General features: G+C 37.7%; 1 protein-coding gene across 5 annotated transcripts in view; it reads right to left on the bottom strand.

Annotated features, from left to right (window-relative positions):
• Nucleotides 1–20078, bottom strand: part of LOC129722561 (mucin-2) — a 381740-nt gene that overhangs the window by 37904 nt on the left and 323758 nt on the right. For 4 of the 5 annotated variants that reach the window (XM_055676131.1, XM_055676129.1, XM_055676132.1 and 1 more), the window contains 2 exons: nucleotides 11088–11300; nucleotides 9371–11015 (listed from right to left, as the gene is read on the bottom strand). In XM_055676131.1, the coding sequence (XP_055532106.1) occupies nucleotides 9371–11015; nucleotides 11088–11300 (1858 nt within the window). The remainder of the gene's footprint in view (nucleotides 1–9370; nucleotides 11016–11087; nucleotides 11301–20078) is intronic. The other variant, XM_055676134.1, reaches the window with a different exon arrangement.

Here is a 20078-nt window from a genome sequence, read left to right as displayed (position 1 = left end):
CTACTTTCGGTTTATCCTCCGTTCAGTCAAATGGTTAGAGATGCTCACTCAGCTTATTTAGATTTGGGACTGATTTAAACTAACATACATTAGTAATACTGTAGTGGCCGCGCGAGTGTGTGATTTATTACATTAGAACGCAAAATTGCTCAGTTTTTTGATTTGATGTCGATACAAACTAACAGACCACAGTATGCTGTTGGGGTCACGCCCAAAAAGTGGTTGATTTACTACAAAATATTATACGATGTGGATCTGATTTATACCGACATACCATAAGAAAGCTGTCGGAGCAACTCACAAATTTAATGGGTTTACCGGAGAGGAATTCAAGTTATGGTATATATTTTTTTACAGTCGAGTTGAATCTGTTATTGGAACCACACACAAGTGCGTGTGGTTAGTTGGGTAATGTTAGAGGTGCGTTAGACTCTATGATTTGAATCCGGTTCAAACCAATAATAAGAGATGGAGCCAGGCACACGTGTACGTGGTCCGTGTCATATAATATACAAGTGTTGTTTGTATTTGAATGGGTATTTAAAATACTTTTCGAAATGCGAATAAAAGAAGTCAACCGAAATGGTATAACGTAAAGAGTTAAGTGATAAGTTAATAAAGTGCTCTAAAGTATAATGTTAAATAAAACGCCACAAAAAGAACGACAAACAAAGAAAACGGTATATTTTGATGGAAACGTAAATCACTTTGAATAGAATTGAGATATTCACGATGCAAACTGTTTCCCCTCAAAAGCTCCGGAAGTCGTTTAAAGACAGTTTCAATGTGAAAATTGAAATAAAAAAGTTATAGCGAAAAATATTTTCTTTAAACCCAAATCGGTTATCTTCAAAGAGAGAGAAAAACTTGTTCTTCAAAGTTCTTTAAAATCAACGGGGCTACAATATTGTTGAATTATTTTCTATCTAAAAAGATAAAAATGTTGGAAACTTGATTCCTTCGAAAATTTGAGTCGCCTTAATTTTTGATAGTTACAACTTTGTAGGAGAAAGTTTGTCTCCAAAATATTGCTATTAAACTCTAAACTAAAATTCCCTCTAAATTCGGTTTCTGGACCACTGTGCACTGTTTCACGTTGAAAATATTTCATGAATATGATTACAGTGCTTTTTCGATTTTATCACGGTCAAAGAAAATTTTACCGTGAATTTGGCGAAACCGTGAATTTAGCGAAATGATAAAAATTGAATTTTTTGTGTTGGATTCAATTGAAATTTATGATATTTTGAGTAAAATGATGAACTTGAATAGTTGAATGGAATATGAGTTCAAGATACAAGTGAATAAACAAGAAAAAGTTAGTTTCTGATGTTTTTCTCTATTGAATTTTCGCGGGCTTTCTCACGGCTGCTATACATGCAATATCAATATGATTTGTACTGCCCATTCTTTAGCAGAGTCTAATGCTTGTTTATGTGAAATTGTGGAACCGCTAGATTTTAAAATTTTTAAAACCACGCTCTATGAGGACCGAACTGTAGGGATTTTTAAGTTGTTAACAGATCTTCTTTCTCAACTGCTCGAATAATGCGTAATTTTTGCTTCAAAAACAATGAAACACGTATTTCACGGTTTATTTTTCTCTAAATTATGACACAAACTATTTGTAACAGATATGACACTTGGTTGCCTCAGAAAATTGATCAAATAAATTGAGTTTATAAAACTATACACATGCGTGGACACAAGGCACAAATGAAAATGATGCTTCGAATACATTTTCTACAACTGGAAGTACCGTGCTGGATGGAAATCCGTACACCTAAGCACATGATAATCTTCGACGGTCAATATGAAATCTAGAAATCTGATATTGATTTAAACTGACATGTTTACTTATAGGTCTACTTATATTTTATCACTATTTTCAAGCAAAATGATTGAAATCACTCCGAAACTCGGAAAAATCATGTTTAAATAGAACATGTTTTGAATCGAAATCCGTACACAGTTTTTGTCTGAATCAAACCCGTACACTTTTGAATCGAAATCCGCACACACGCGATATAGACTGGATCAAAGTCCATACAACAATAAATCAAAATCCGTATAAATATGGAAGTACAAAAATGATCATCTTTTATGTATAATTCATCTTTAAATTAACGAATAAATATATTTGAGGATTGATTGGTTCCTAAAGTTTCACACGGTTTTCTATTTTTTTTTATATCAGCTGAAATAGTGCAATTTTCGTAGCGTTTCATAGTAACCGAAACGCCGGAACCTCTTGAAGCTTCCCGTAACGACTTTCCCTTGCGCACCTCAGTCACAGCTCGTTCGAAATTGTTTGCCGTATATATGCATGATACACACGCTGAGCGGATTTCGATTCAAGCAAATAACAAGAATCAAAATCCGTACAGCACAGTTTTTGTTGAATAAATACAATGTACACTATATACCAGACAATATACAGCTCGAAAATGACAAAGACTTACCTTTTACATCAATTTCAAAAAGATTCACAGATTAAAACACTTATATCCCACTTGAAAATCGTTTTTATCTAAAGAACGTTTCCTTAGTAAATTCTCTAACGATACAACGAAATGACAACTGAAACCGATACACGATTGATTTTTCATTTTTAATATTTTTATTTCATGGCCTACTGGCGCATAGTTGATTTTAACAGAAGGCCTAACAGCTCAACGGATATGTACATGTAACTATCATATGAATTTTCATTTTTATAATGCTTAAAACTGAAGAAAAACATCAAGGTGTACGGATTTCGATACTGTACGGGTTTCGATCCAGCACGGTACATTATTCTTGATTTGAAGTTATTTTTAAAAAAGCGTGATAAAAAAGAAAAAAAAACGTGATAAAACCGAGCGTGGATTTGGCGAGTAGTGATAAAAACGACTGTTGATAAAAGCGAGAAAGCACTGTATTACGATACGGGTTTTGAGGATTTAAGCTTCGAGGATTTAAGGATTTTCGGATTTCCGGATTGCACGATTTTAGGATTTTAGGATTTTGGGATTTGAGGATGTAAGATTTGAGGATTTAAGATCTTAGGATTTCAGGATTAGAGGATTTAAGATTTGAGGATTTTTGGATTTAAGGATTTCAGGATTTTAGGAGTTTAGGATTTTAGGATTTTAGGATTTTAGGATTTTAGGATTTTATGATTTTAGGATTTTAGCATTACAGCATTTTAGGATTTTAGGATATTAGGATATTAGGTTTTTAGGATTTTGGGATTTTTGGATTTTAGGGTTTTAGGATTTTTGGATTTTTGGATTTTATGATTTTAGCATATTAGCATTTTAGGATTCTAGGATTCTAGGATTTTAGGGTATTAGGATTTTAGGATTTTAGGATTTTAGGATTTTAGGATTTTAGGATTTTAGGATTTTATGATTTTAGGATTTTAGCATTACAGCATTTTAGGATTTTAGGATTTTAGGATATTAGGATTTTAGGATTTTGGGATTATAGGATTTTAGGATTTAAGGCTTTTAGGATTTAAAGATTTGAGGATTTAAGGAGTCTAGGATTTAAGATTTAAGGATTTACGATTTGAGGATTTTGGGATTTTAGAATTTTAGAATTATAGTGTTTTTGGATATTAGGATTTCAGGATTTTAGGATTTTAGGATTTTAGATTTTTAGGATTTTAGGATTTTAGGAGTTTGAGAGTTTAGGAGTTTAGGATTTTGGCTGTTAGGATTTAAGGATTTTAGCATTCTAGGATTTTGGGATTTCAGGATTTTAGGATATTAGGATTTTAGGATTTCAGGATTTTAGGATTTAAGGATTTTAGGAGTTTAGGATTTTAGGATTTCAGGGTTTTGGAATTTTAGTATTTTAGGATTTTAGGATTTAAAGATTTGAGGATTTAAGATTTGAGGATATTTGGATTTAAGGCTTTTAGGATTTTAATATTTGAGGATTTAAAGAGTCTAGGATTGAAGATTTAGGGATTTACGATTTGAGGATTTTGGGATTTTAGGATTTTAGAATTTTAGAATTTTAGGATTTTTGGATTTTAGGATTTCAGGATTTCAGGATTTTAGGATTTTGGGATTTTAGGATTTTAAGAGTTTAGGATTTCAGGATTTTAGGATGTTAGGATTTGAGGACTTTAGCATTTTAGGATTTTGGGATTTCAGGATTTTAGGATTTTAGGAATTAAGGATTTTAGGATTTTAGGGTTTTGGAATTTTAGTATTTTAGGATTTAAAGATTTGGGGATTTAAGATTTGAGGATTTTTGGATTTTAAGCTTTTAGGATTTTAGGATATTAAGATTTGAGGATTTAAGGAGTCTAGGATTTACGATTTGAGGATTTTGGGATTTTAGGATTTTAGAGTATTAGAATTTTAGGATTTTTGGATATTAGGATTTCAGGATTTCAGGATTTTAGGATTTTGGGATTTTAGGATTTTGGGATTTTAGGATTTTAGGAGTTTAGGATTTTAGGATGTTAGGATTTTAGGACTTTAGGATTTAAGGATTTTAGGATTATGGGATTTTAGAATTTTAGGACTTTAGGATTTTAGGGTTTTAGGATTCAAGATTTGAGGATTTTTGGATTTTAGGATTTTAAGATTTGAGGATTTAAGGAGTCTTTAATTTAAGATTTAAGGATTTACGATTTGAGGATTTTAGGATTTTAGAATTTTAGGATTTTATGATTTTTGGGTTTGAGGATTAAAGATTTGAGAATATAAGATTTTAGGACTTGAGGATTTTAGGAGTTTAGGATTTTAGGATGTTAGGATTTAAGGATTTTGGCATTTTAGGATTTTGGGATTTCAGGATTTTAGGATATTAGGATTTAACGATTTTAGGATTTTAGGATTTTAGGACTTTAGGATTTTAGGGTTTTGGAATTTTAGTATTTTAGGATTTAAAGATTTGAGGATTTAAGATATGAGGATTTTTTGATTTTAGGATCTAAGGATTTTAAGATTTGAGGATTTAAGGAGTCTAGGATTTAAGATTTAAGGATTTACGATTTGAGGATTTTAGGATTTTAGAATTTTAGAATTTTAGGATTTTTGGCTTTTAGGATTTTAGGGTTTCAGGATTTTTAGGATTTTAGGATTTAAAGATTTTAGCATTTTAGGATTTTGGGATTTCAGGATTTTAGGCTTTTAGGATTTAAGGATTTTAGGGTTTTGGAATTTTAGTATTTTAGGATTTAATATTTCAGGATTTTTGGATTTTAAGATTTGAGGACTTAAGGAGGATTTGAGGATTTTGGGATTTTAGGATTTTGGGAGATTAGGATTTTAGGATGTTAGGATTTAAGGATTTTAGCATTTTAGGATTTTGGGATTTTAGGATTTTAGGATATTAGGATTTTAGGATTATAGGATTTTAGGACTTTAGAATATAAGGATTTTAGGATTATGGGATTTCAGGATTTTAGGACTTTAGGATTTAAGGATTTTAGGGTTTTAGGATTTTAGGATTTTAGGATTTTAGTATTTAAAGATTTGAGGATTAAAGATTTGAGGATTTTTGGATTTTAGGATTTTAAGATTTGAGGATTTAAGGAGTCTTGGATTTAAGATTTAAGGATTTACGATTTGTGGATTTTAGGATTTTAGGATTTTAGGACTTTAGGATTTTAGGGTTTTGGAATTTAAGTATTTCAGGATTTTAAGATTTTAGGATTTAAGATTTGAGAATTTTTAGATTTTAGGCTTAAGGAGTCTAGGATTTAAGCTTTAAGGATTTACGATTTGATGATTTTCGTATTTTAGGATTTTAGAATTTTAGAATTTTAGGATTTTAGGATTTCAGGGTTTCAGGATTTTAGGATTTTGGGATTTTAGGATTTTAGGAGTTTAGGATTTTAGGATGTTAGGATTAAAGGATTTTAGCTTTTTAGGATTTTGGGATTTCAGGATTTTAGGATTTTGGGATTATAGGATTTTAAGATTTTAGGACTTTAGGATTTTTGGATTTTTGGATTTTAGGGTTTTGGAATTTTAGTATTTTAGGATTTAAAGATTTGAGGATTTAAAATTCGAGGATTTTTGGATTTTAAGCTCTTAGGATTTTAAGATTTGAGGATTTAAGGAGTCTAGGATTTACGATTTGAGGATTTTGGGATTTTAGAATTTTAGAATATTAGAATTTTAGGATTTTTGGATTTTAGGATTTCAGGATTTCAGGATGTTAGGATTTTGGGATTTTAGTATTTTGGGAGTTTAGGATTTTAGGATGTTAGGATTTAAGGATTTTAGCATTTTAGGATTTTGGGATTTGAGGATATTAGGATTTTAGGATTATGGGATTTTAGGACTTTAGGATTTTAGGATTATGGGATTTTAGGATTTTAGGGTTTTAGGATTTTAGGATTTAAAGATTTGAGGATTCAAGATTTGAGGATTTTTGGATTTTAAGATTTTAAGATTTGAGGATTAAGGGAGTCTTGGATTTAAGATTTAAAGATTTACGATTTGAGGATTTTAGAATTTTAGAATTTTATGATTTTTGGGTTTAAGGATTAAAGATTTGAGAATATAAGATTTTAGGATTTTAGGACTTGAGGATTTTAGGATTCTAGGATTAAAGATTTGAGGATCTTAGGATTTTAGGATTTTGGGATTTTAGGATTTTAGTTTTTTATGATTTTATGATTTTATGATTTTATGATTCAATGATTTTATGATTTTATGATTTTAATGAAGAGTTTATGAGGATAGGAATGATGTAATTACATAGACAAATGGTTTACACAAAATTGAAAATGTACATACAGCAATTCCTATCAGAAAATATTTTCGCTCCAATCGCACTCAACATCGCTTTTTGTAGGGTAATCGCTCCGTTATTCATTCAACAGCTTGGTACACCTATATTCATCTTATTTCTCTCATTTGTCCAATTTACCGTCAAATTTTTACAATTTTTTTTAAATAAATCTATTTGCTTCTCGATTTTCTCAAGTGGCTGAAAAGTTTTACGTTGAAAATGTGGTAAAATTTGACGATAAATTGATCAAAAAGGCGTGATGAGATGAATAAAGGTACTGAAATGAATATAGGAGCTTGTTTATAGAAAAATTACAAACAAATTATCTTAGAGTGACACTTTCTTTTATAGAGTTGCCCAAAAAGCGCCTTTTTTCAAAATTAGTGATTTCCAAAAATTTGCAATTTTTGATTCGTTCAACCGATTTTGAAGTTCTTGGCATTGAAGGAAAAAAATCAGAAAAAATACCAAACTTTATTCTAAATAATTATAACTATGAAAAAGTATAACGTAATCCAATTTATGCCGTTTTGGAGCGTTTGCGACCCAGGAGACTCTATCGTTCTTTTTTTTTTTAATTTCCAAGAAAATTTTACATAAATTATCAAATTTTCACGGAGGTGCATTCTTGAGATAGAAAACGTATTGTTTTGTTTAACTCTTAGGACACACATTTTATTTTAGGGTTGCCTAAGAAATTTACTTCTTCCTGAATTTTTCATTTTCAAAAATTTGTTACTTCTGAGTAGTTCAACTGATTTCAGTTCTTTTAACATCAAACGGTAAAAAGGTAATCAATAAGCTTTTTGAGAAAAAAACAAATATACCTACTTCAAATAACAATAACCATACGAAAATCATGATACAAACCATTTTTGGACATTTTTGAGGGTTTGAGACCCAGCAGACTCTATCGTTTGATTTTTTTTGATCCCCAAGGAAACTTAACATAAAATATTAATAGTTTAGTAAAGCCTGCAATGTATGTAGTTTACGAAAATACGAAAATGAACGGGAATAGAAGGTGTGACTTCAAACTAAAAAAAAAAATTTCGCTCGTCCAGACGGGACTCGAACCCGTAATCCCTTTTTTCTCCAGCAAGGTGTTTCAGCCAACTACTTAACTTTTTTAGCAGAATTACTTAACTACAAGTTTGTCGAAGGAAGCAGTGCTCTAACTCTTATGCCTAAAGTGTGAGAGCCTATATACAGGGGGGAATTAAACCAATATTCGCGGTGAATATCATAACATTCACCGCGAATATTGGCTGAATATTGCCTTGAATTTGGGCTCGCACACTTCAGATATAAGAGTTAAAGTATTGCACTATTCGACAAACTTGTAGTACTAATTAGAGATTACAAGTTTTTCATACATTGTTTCTCAAAATTGTACTTGTGAAGCGAGCTATAGGCACGTGGCGAAAAAGCACCCTAAAATGGAAGATGCAACCTTGATTGAAACAATTATGAACAAAATTACGAAAAAATTACTCAAAAGATACTGAGAGCTCGAGCTTTGTCATTATTCAGGCTCCGATCTCTCCTAAATGCTGTTAGCGATTGAGTTTCGATCCTATCACGTTTTAGCATTCTTTCGATTTTTCTTTTAAATTTAGTTGCTGATCTGCATAAATTGCATGATTTTAGACTCTTTTATAAACAACTTCCCCAAACCATCTGGAAAATATAAGGATAGACCGGTCTAATGCGATTCATAGTAAGATAACCGAACTAAATCATTGCTGAATTGATGATCCAACACTTTGGCAACGAGCAAATATATGGATTTTAATTTCAAAATATACTACATATATACTAGCAAAAATTGAATTTTGTTTTTTTTTTAACAATTTCCTACCAGATTGTTTTTGATTTCATTTTAATTGAATTTACAGTTTTTAAGTTATGAATTTCTAACAATAAATTAACCATTTTAGAACACACATCTTGAAAAAGTTACCATTAAGGAGAAAAAATTGTGTCACATTCTCCAGCTTTAACATTTATACTGACGGTATCACTGAAAGAAAAGTGTACAACAAAATCCATTCTCATTTCAAACAGTTGGCAAAAATATCAATACCAGACCCTCCGTACCATGCATGTAAACAAAATCGTGTAATGTTTGCAATGTTTATATATAGTGTCAATGAACAAGATTAGTGGATTGTCGTGTTTCGAGTGAGCTGATGAGGTCGTGCAAAACTCAAAACGTGTTCCGGTGGGTGAAAAACAAAAAAAAAACAAATCTTCAAACAAGTAAACAGAGTGTCACACATTTACACCAAACAACCACGCAACAACCGTTCGTTTTTGCCGCAGCAAAATATCTCGTACAAATCATATTATCAGCATATGTTTCTTTGTTTTAATTTACGATGGGTCTGCAATTTCGGTTCGAAAATTTGGGAACTGCCTTCACTGGGGGCGATGAAAAGCGACGTATGCTTCGAGCGCATCTCTCATCATCAAACCCCCAGCCCCCTGGATTGAAGGGGAGGGAACACTTGCGCATGCTAGTTAATAGTGTGAAGTTACGATCCCAAAATAGCCGACCTTTCGTCTTGTTGTGGGGAGCGAGATTGCAACCAAGCTCACCCGCAATGCTGTGCCAAATACTTACTTCTTGCCGACGTGGTTAGGCTTAACGGTTTGCGTGTTACGGTAGCGGTTAGTTTTCTTCCCATTACCAAAGCTGGCCGTCGGAGCAACCGGCGGACCGACCGGTTCCGGTTCCGTATCGGACCGGTCCTGCAGGTCGTTGCTTTCTTCCTTGCTGATGCGGTTCTTTAGCCGATTCTTGAAGTTTCCGCCGTTAAGGTTGACTCCGGGTCCGCTGAGGCGACGTGACGGTCGCACCAGACTGGAGCTTGGCTGGTTGGCGAAGAGATTCTCCAGCGGGAGCTCAGTATCCTCTAGTACATGCTGTGACGATGGCGAAGGGGTGACAATCGCGGCCGCCTCCGGATTGTAACGCGGCGTTTTGTTCGGGTTCGGGGCGGCGGTTTTCAAAATGCGCAACGTCGAACTGGGACTCACCTTGGGACCCGGAGCCCGCCTTGGCTGACCTTCGGCTGGGGCGGCGGCTGCTGCTGAGTTACCTTGAAATACATGAGAAGTGCTTTGTAGGACTTGGGCATATTTTCCTGAAATGTAGGTGCCGATTACGCTCGTCTCGTGAACCGTCGTGGCTCCATCATTGACCACGGTTCCACCGAGCTTCGTGACCAGTCCCGTGGGGCGTGCATTCTTATTACCTTGTCCCCGTTTGCCTTTTGCCTTAGGGGCGGCGGTAGACGCAGCGCTGGTCGTCGGGGTTGGCTTCAGATTCACCACCCGGTAGGTTTCTTCTACAAACTCGGACGGCTGTCGAGAAAGGAAATCGTACTCGGGTTCGGGGGCGATATTGTTGCCGATTTGCAACACCGGTGCTGGTTCATCTTCTTCTTCTTCGTCCTCTTCCTCTGGTTCCGTTGCCTCCTGGGGGGCTGTTTCCTTTTCCTCCGAAATAGCTGAGAACATAATTGGCGAATGTTCCTTCTGTTCGGCTTCAATCGTTGGCTCTTCAACGGTTTCTCTTGGTTTCGGAAGTTCTACTTTTTCCTCTTCCATTTCCTTTTCCTTTTCGTCGTGCTGTTCTTGTTGTTCATCGTCTTCGTTCTGTGTATCCTCCTCTACATGTTCCGTTTCAGTTGGTTCTTCGACTTTCGTCTCTTCAACCTCCTCTGGCTCTTCTTCGGAGTCAGGCTCTTGTCGTTCTTCCTGAACTGTTTCTTCTTCGTCTTCTTTTTCCGGCTCTTCCTCGTGGACGACTTGAACTTGGGGTTCAGGTGTAACAATTTCTTTCTCCGTTGTTACTTCCACTTTGGTGGCAACAACCTTGATAATAGGTGCCTGAGGTTTCACCACTTGTACTTTAACTGGTTCCTCTAATTTCTTTTCCTCGATCTCCGGTTCAGGTTCTGCTTTTATTGGTGTAACTTCCACGATGGCAATTTTCGCCTTTGGCTTGGAGACGGGTTTCGCTTTGGCCGGAGTGATGGCTTTCTGGACGAACTTAACAGGAACGTTCGGTTTCACGATGAACGGTTTGGGTGTTTCGGCAATCACCTGCACAACGCTAACCTTCTCCTTGGCAGTAACCGGAAGGATAACGGTTTTGCTAGGTTTAATCTCCTCGGCAAGTGCCACAGCACTCGTAGTCGACGGTGTCGGTGGTGGGGATGTTTCGATCACCGGCGGGGGTGCCGGTGTCGTCTTGGGTGGCTCTGGAAGTAAATGCTGTAACTATCGTCCGAACAAGCGAGCTATCATTAAAGTAGTTAATGTTACAATCTTACCAGTTATAGCTGCAGCCGCACTCTGGGGTGAGAAGATCATTACCGTGTTACCGATGGTGGTGGTGAAGTCCAGAAATCCGTACACGGTCTGGGTAACCAAATAGCCCGGATTGTTCGCTTGTGTGGGAACAACAGCTTGAACGCCGGCGTTGCCATTCGGGTTGTACACAGGACCGTTGCCGGAAATGTACACAGCCGAGTGAACAAGGAGTCCTGCAATTAGATAGAAAATGGAGGGGAAGTTTACTTAATCAAGCAGGCAAAAGTTGTTCCCGTCAATCAGTACCCGCCCGGATATCAATGGCTGTAATATTCAACTCAAACAAAAACGATGCTCCTCCAATCGAGCACTAATAAAATCGGTGTCGTATTAATGTTTTATGCAAAGATATACGCAAGCAACGAGATGATGATGATCGGGCATCATTCCGGTTGATAAACGAAGCGAACGATGCCATCGGCATCATTGTGCCTGGACTGAACTTCTGAGGAACACGTAATTATTTGCTCAAATATTGACGCTAGCATTTTGCATTATATTCATCGCCATTCTGTGCGGAGGCAAGCGTGTTCGACACTAACGCAGAGCAGCCACCGCCGCCGGATGCGGATGAAAGTTTGCCTTGCTTCTTGTCATCCAAGTGGCAGCTCCCACGGAACGGGAACGCGACGATTCCTCGGCGCTTCTTCTAATAATAAACAAACAAGTGGGCCGCGTTTCGCGTGCGGATCGATTCGTGAATTTCGGGCCAACCGATGATTGTCGCTAATAAGCTTACTTCAGGGAATGCCAGAATAGGGTTTTTGGTCTCGGGAAATCGTCCCATTGTATATTGCGGTGCTAAAGCACTTGTGTAAACCAAGCGATTGTGAACTTCCTCGCGGCAAGTCGCACTTGTCCTTTGATAATTTATTTTTGGTTAAGGTAATTAACTTTGGAATAAGTAGGTGAGACGTTGGTTACGTTGGGATTGGCTTGCTGAAATTTTACTGTTCTAAATAAAAATAAACAAATGTCTCTTGGGCAAAATTTTAATTCAATTTAATACGATGGAAAAACGAATTGCTTTCGCGGTGATAATTGTGTTCTTCTCCAAGAAGGAGATGAGTTATACAAATAAGGATTAATAAACATTTTCGCTGATCACATCCATATCCTGCTTTTTACACACCATAATAATCATTTTGACACCTTTATTAAGTATTTTTTATAAGAAGGCAACACAATTTTGAAAAAAAAAAACAGTTAGTTACCTAGAGAGTTAGTGTCCGAGTATCGTTACTATTGAAGTATTGTCGTTTTTTCCGGCTATCCACGAATCAAGCCATTTTGCGATGTCATGTTACGAGCAAAATTGCTGGTCAGCCAGACCATGTGCTATCGAATGGATTAGGTAATAATAATCGGACGATGCAATATCCAATAAATATTACGGGTAAGGTATGATTTCCCATTTGAGCGTTTCTTTGTAAGTTTCAACGATTTTGGTAGTATGAGACCGAGCGTTGTCATGCAACTTTTGCAACCTCTACTCGCTCGGTTTTAACAGCTCACACTAAATACAGAAAATAACCTCCGCAGCTGGTATATTCGGCAAAGCCGACGACGTAGAAGCGTGACCGGACAGTTCCCATGACTTTTTTTTCTTTGGGTTGCTGTAATGAATCCATTTTTCATCACCCGTCACAACGCAACGAAGAAAAACCCTACCTGTTTTACCGCTGCGGCAGTTGTTCATAAACAAAAAAAAAAAAAAAACAACGCTCAACGACCCTTGGCTCCAAATAATAAAGAACCCAAGTTCCTTGATTTTTAACCGTTTTCAAAGCATACAATCGTTTGAAAAACCTCCATCGAGCAAACTGTTCCTGCGTTTGGCAAGGATCCCAATCGAGCGATTCCTCCATTTCAGTATCTTTGGAGGCTTATGGGCTTCCCTCACGCGGACAGTCGTAAACATCGAAAAACCAATAGCGGCTCGTCGTTCCACTTAGAACAGGATTTTCGTAAACTTTTTTTAACCCTCGATTCGCTTCAACCACCATTTTATTTTAACAAAATGAGAGCACCTCCCACAAATAACGTTTACACTGGCCAACAAGCTCGAACTAAAAAAATTAAAGATTATAGGTGAATTTTGGAACCCCCATCAGTTACATATTTTCAGAGACTTAACCCTCTAGTGCCCAAATTAATTTTCAGGCGGACTTCGAAAAAATCACTATGAACTTTTAGAAACATTTTTTAGATTGAAGCTTTTCAGAGGTTCAGAGGCGGCACTGGGCACTAGAGAGTTAAATGAGTTTTCGTATAAACACAACGTTGAACCGACAAACCCGGTGAGCAATGGAGGAATGGTTAACAAGCTATAATCTTTTTAGGAGAGCTGTTTCGAGCTTTAGGGCAGCATTTGTTTGCTTTTGTCGACCAGTGTTATCGACGCAAGTTACCTGAGCTCTCGAAAATGACAGACAGGGGATTGTGTTGTTTGTAAAACCTTCCACAATTCTAACTAATCTAAGTTCTATTCTAGCCTGAAACCATTATCAACCAAGGCAAAATATATCCTCGACGGCAGAGGTATGCTTAGTAAGTAGTGCCCCATCAATTTTTTAAATATTTTTACATTAAAAAATTGCCTTTAACTCATCATTGTTAGGAGACGAATTAGAGGAATCGATGCCCCCTATTTTCATTTCTTTCGAGTACTAGAAGTGTTAGTTCTACCGATCTTCCAAAGAGTGTGTGCAGTACATTACGGAGTAATGTTACATCCAGTAAAATTATTCGGTTGAAACTTATCGTAATTCAATGACCGATTTTACATAGGGACAAAAACTGCAACTTCTACAGTCAAAATAGTAGCACTGTTCATCCAAGCAACCTTTACAACCTTCTTTGGGTACAACATCCATCTCCTCCCACGATCGCTTCGTATAGCGGGCCGACGCCAGATCCGATCAGAATACCATATCTTTGATCTCATGGAACTACGCAACTTCCGGCAGCCGCTACGTACTATAAATTTCCCGTTCACGTCCAGTTCGGAGCGAAAGAAGAGCATCATCTCGCTGATTTTCAGCTAGAGCAGTACCATCTTAGGGAACTTGGTGTGTTTAATGAACTTCACCTCGGAGCTCACTTCCTTCGTGGGAGAAGTAAAATACGAAGTGCCTCGCCAGTCGTTGCCACCCAGCATCGACCATCGACTTGGCCATCTTATTCATCCGCTGTCACTGCGTTATTACTTGTGACTCCAAGACTTAAGTACGAAACTGCCTCTTGCTAACACGTATGTCCAGTAGTAGTTTCAATTTTTTCGCCATCACGATTAGAGTTCGAATGATAGAGCTGTCAATTTATTTTCCTCTGATCCATGGTTTCCTATGATTGATGCTGCATGGATAGTTTCGTCAGTGTGTGTGAAGGTAAACCCATGAAAAATCGGCATTTTTTATAGCAAACGTTAGCAGGAAAGCTGAGCCTTTTTTCTTTTCTTTTTTTCCAGATTAAGGTCGGCTCATAACAGCGTCTGACCCGGAGCGGGCGGAACGTGCTGTCTCAAACGCTATACTCAAGATGGCAGCCCCATCACGAGACTCGGTAGCGTAGCCCTAGTAAGGCAACCTACCTAAACAATTACACTACGAAAATTCACGAAAACATAACTCAGAACCAGGCTGTGTTTTGCTCATCTTCATCTTAAAGAGAAAACAGTTTTCCTCCCTCTTGACAACTATGAGCTTACATTCAACGTGCATCACACCATCTGCTGTAGAGAGAGCGTAGAGTAATAGTTTCTCTGACGAAAAAACGCTCCTAATTTGACAGAGCAGAAACCCAGTGAAACTCTTGTGAATTGCTCATCCGCGCACGCAAGAAAACTAAAATAAATTGCTCGGCGATCAACTGAGCATTGCGTTACCGTTCTCATCGCTCTGGGATGCGGCAAAAACAGTATAAAATCGAACTTTCTGCAGAATACGCACCCATGGTGAGTTGTGAATCTTCCTATAATATTAAATTAGAAAACGGTTAGGATGTGGCTTCAATGTGAACCTAAATGTTTCGATATTTGACCAACTTCTCTTCAAGCAAAGGAGAAGCTAACGAAAACTACTCCCTCTTGAACTGAGAGAGCAAACAAATGTTTACCCCTAACACGCGATGATTAAGAGTGAAAAGGAACTCTGCGACTGAAATACTCTACGCCTAAATGTGGATAATTACTCACTCTGTGTGAGAGAAAGTCTAGTTCTTCAAGGGGTTTGGCAGGTAGAGAAGGAAATTTGAGCAAAAATCAAGAGAACGGAAGAAGCCTGCTCAGAACATTCGGACCTTGGCAACGAAATACGGACCATGAGTGGAAACTCGGTACCTGGAACTGCAAGTCGCTAAATTTTGTGGGCGGAGACAGGGTGCTGCTCGAGCAGCTAGAACCCCGCAAGTTCGGCATCGTGGCTCTGCAGGAGATCTGTCGCAAAGGTGAGAAAGTCTGGAAAGTCCGTGGAGGCAAGGCCCAGTTCTACCAGAGCGGTGGAGAAACCAACGAGCTGGGAACGGGTTTTTGTGTTATGGGCAGAATGCAGGATCGCGTGATCAATAGTAAGACGATCAACGAGAGGATGTGTCTGTTGAGGATTGAAGGTCGTTCCTTCAACTACAGCATCATCAACGTGCACTGCCCGCACGAAGGTAGACCTGACGACGAGAAGAAATCGTTCTACGCGCAGTTGGAGACAACATACGATGGCTGCTCGTCACGGGACATCAAGATCGTCATCGGGGATATGAACGCCCAGGTTGATAGGGAAGCGGTGTATAGACCGGTGATAGGGCCTCACAGCCTACACACCGACTTTCGATGAGCACCTCAATAGCGGAGCAACGGAAGGAGGCGGAAGGGAAGTTATCCTTGGACTGTCTACATACGACAGTAGTGTCCCAGTTCCCGATGTCCTGGAGATCGAACGGGAAATTACTATTGGGTCACTTAAGAACAACAGAGCCGCCGGTAACGACAGGCTCCCGGCAGAACTCTATAAACACGGAAAAGGAGACTACCGGAGGAATGAATGGAAGGAGTTGTATGCCCCATCTATAAAAAAGGCGATCGGCTACAATGCAGCAACTACCGCGGCATAACGCTGATCAACGCTGCCTACAAAATTCTATCCCAGATCCTACTCCGCCGTCTATCTTCTTTAGCGAAAGAATCCGTAGGGCAGTATCAGGACTTATCAAAGCTACCTCAGACCGAGTGATGTGTTACGTGTACGACACTCTCGAATCCCTTCGAAGCGCGCAGTGGGTTGAGACAAGGAGATGGATTATTCTGCACGTTGTTCAACATTGCCCTTGAGGGTGTAATCCGACGTGCGGGCATCGAAGCGAGAACCACGATTTTCAGCGAAGGTGGTCAACTCATATGCTTCGCAGACGACCTGGACATTATTACAAGAAACTCAGCGACTGCGAAGGCAATCTACGTCAGATTAAAAGTGGAAGCTAGAAGAGTTGGACTAGAAATAAATGCGTCGAAAACCAAGCATATGACAGGAAGAGGCTCGAAAGAAACTAACATTCGTCTCCCACGGACGGTGGTCATGGACGGCGACGAACTCGAAGTGGTAGAGAAGTTCGTTTACTTGGGATCTCTGGTAACCGCCGACAATAACACAAGTAAGGAGGTCCAACGACGTATTCAAGCTGGAAATCGAGCCTACTTTGCCCTTCGCAGGACGCTTCGATCCAGAAGCATACGCCGCCTCACGAAACTGATGATGTACAAAACCCAAATTAGACCAGTAGTTCTTTATGAACTCGATACCGTGACGCTACTCACAGAGGACATACGCGCACTGGCCGTACTTGAACGAAAAGTGTTGCGGGCAATATTTGGTGGTGGTGGAACTGAAAGCGGAGAGTGGCGTAGACGTATGAGCCATGAGCTGCAGACACTACTTGGAGAGATTCCCATTGGAAACCTGACGAAGGTCGGGAGTCTACGATGGGCTGGGCATGTCGCGAGGATGCCGGACAATAGTGCGGTAAAATCGGTTCTCTTCAAGGACCTTACCGGCACCAGGAAATAGAGGGGCCCAACGTGCTAAAATCGAAGGAAAATGGAGGAAAATTCTTGGAATGGCACAAGCAATTTACAAGACTAATCGACTTATTTTCTCGCACTACTCAATCACAATTATTATGAATTTTGCTCTTCTGTAAGGTAACTCGTACGTTTTGTGGTATTTGATTAAAATTCAAATTTATTATTTGTAAAAATAGATTTACATGAATGCTCAAATCCAATAACGGTATATTCACTCTTTGGGCTCTAAAATATTGATGTTGTAATTGAATTATAAAATATGTGCTAGAGAAATAGCGAAATAAAAGAAATGACTCTTGATTTCGAACAATTTAATTACGAGCGACACCGGGAACGTTCAAATAGTACGATGCCACATTTAAATCATGTTGAGGCCATATATATTGATCAATGCGGGTATAGTTTTAAATAGTCTTGGAATTTCTCTTCTTTCCAAAGCTTTTGAACAACATATCAAATTGTTACGATTAATTTGTAAGTTTGAGAGATGACTCGTTCATATGACACTAGTTATGTTCAAATAAGTCAGGTAATCTTTGAGATGATAGACTTTCGTTGTTTTATTAACAATTTAATACCTAACGGGTGCTTAAGTTCGATTATAATCAGATGAAAAGGGAACGTACAGGGCAGCCAAACTTTGAAACCACGTGTTCAATCATAATTCATCAGTTAACTCTTAACTAGCCTGTTCATCTGTTATCTATATTGCTCAAATCGGTTGTGTAGTTTCTAAGACAATGAAGTTTCGTGATTTTCACAAGTCGATACATTACAGACGAAGTTACAGTCCGATTACAGCAAATTTCAATAGGGTGTTGTGAGGCAGTTAAACCTTCCATTTGACACTAATTTTGTGGAAATCGGTTCAACCATCTCTTAGAAAAGTGAGTGAGTTTATGTAGTCTTCGGAATATGTTTCTTTTCATAGCTGGATTTCACATTTTTAAACATAACAGGCAAAGTAATAATCCATTTGCAAAAAAAATCAATAGAGTCTTATGGGACAATATGACACTGATTTTATGAAAATCAGTCCAGCCATCTCTGAGAAACATGAGTGACATTAAATAGTCTCCAGAACACGTTTCTTTCTATTACTTCTGAACCACAAGCTCAATCTTCATAAAATTCAAAAGTTAGGGGTTTTTTAGGTAGCCCGTTCATTTGAAATTAATTTTTTTCAAATCGGTTGTGTAGTTTCTGAGATATTTATGTTTCGTGATTTTTACATTTTGATACATAACCTCTAAATGTTCATTAATGCCAAATTCAGAAAACCTTGTGCAACTAGTGACTTGGTTTCAGCGAGAATCGTTCATTACTATAGTAAGTTTTCCGATTACAATGCACCGGTTATAGAGATCTATTTCCCGCCGCCTAGTATTTATAGGAGCAACTCATCTTGTCAGAAGGAGTTCATCGAAGTATGTATTGTAAAACTTGGCATGTCAAGGAAGAATTTACGGAAAGCTAGAGAATTTTTCCTTACTTTGAACTTTTGAAACCTAATGACCCAATTTTACTAAGTTTCCAGCCACGTCCATTCATTTGTCAAATTTGGGGACTGTTCACACATAAGTTGGATGGTGCGAATTGACATCATTATTGTGCAAAATAAGTGCATTTTTAAATTAAGATTCAAACCTGGATTACGAATTTGTGTTTTATATTACCGGACAATTAATGCTCTAAAGTATTTTCAATGCATTAGACAGCTCTAAATCTTTAAGCTTATAAAGTGCTTATTGGTATTGGTATCGTCATGATGATTTGTACTGGTATTATAAACACTTGTCAACACAGGTGTGGTCCTGAAGCTTAAACTGAAAAAAATGAAAGATTTTTGTTCCACTAGCCACCAGCATTTTTCAGAGACATGAATGAAATTTATCGTAAACATAACGTTGAAGCACCGAACCCGGCAAGCAATCACTATGCAACACTTTGACGTAAATTGACGCATTTCTAGTGGCACCAAATTTCGCAGGAATGATCAAAAAGCTATAATCTATCTAGGACAACTATTTCGAGCTTTAGGGCAGCATTTTGACGTAGAACTACGTCTCTCAGGAAGTTCGGATACATAGGGATGTGAAATGAAATTCTAGAAACGGAATAAATCAGTTAGTTTTCAATGGATTTCCTTCGTTACTGCAGCAATCGATTGGAAAATCTTCTAAAAATCCTCTGTTTGTTCCATTCCTGTTTGGTATGTATGTATGTGTAAACTGACATCCGGTAGTACTCAACTCCTCAATCCAATAAATGTATATTCACTCTTTAGGTTCTAAAATATTGATGTTGTAATCTTTACATATAAAAATGCAGTCCGGTCAGTCTGTCTGTCTGATCCATATAGGCTCGTAAACTGCCCAACCGATCGACGTGAAAATTTGTATGTAGGGGTTTTTGGTGCCGATATAGGTTCCTATGATAGTTTGAGACCCCTCCCTTTTCTGGAAGGGAGGAGTCCCATACAAATGAAACATAAATTTCTGCACAACTCAAGAACAAACCAAGCAAATGAAACCGAATTCGGCATGTGGATGTTTTAAGGGGTAACTAATATGTCCATAATAGTTGGATGAAACACAAATTTGTGCACATCTCGAGAACTAATCAACCAAATGGAACAAAATTTGCCAGGTAAATGTGTTTAGTGGTAACAAATATGTACATAATGGTTTGAAACCCGACTCCCACTTCTATAAGGGAGGGATCCCATGAAAATGAAACACAAATTTCGCACAGCTCAAGGACCAATCAAGAAAATACAACCAAATTTGGTATGTGAATGTTTTTAGAGGTAACAAACATGTCCATAATGGTTTGACGCCCCTCCCTTTTCTGGAAGTTCATGTTTCTTCACAAATTT

The sequence above is a fragment of the Wyeomyia smithii genome, chromosome 2 (genome assembly GCF_029784165.1).
Source record: "Wyeomyia smithii strain HCP4-BCI-WySm-NY-G18 chromosome 2, ASM2978416v1, whole genome shotgun sequence".
NCBI lineage: Eukaryota > Metazoa > Arthropoda > Insecta > Diptera > Culicidae > Wyeomyia > Wyeomyia smithii.
Note: the sequence above shows the minus strand (reverse complement) of the source record. Positions and strands in the feature narration are given on the sequence as shown.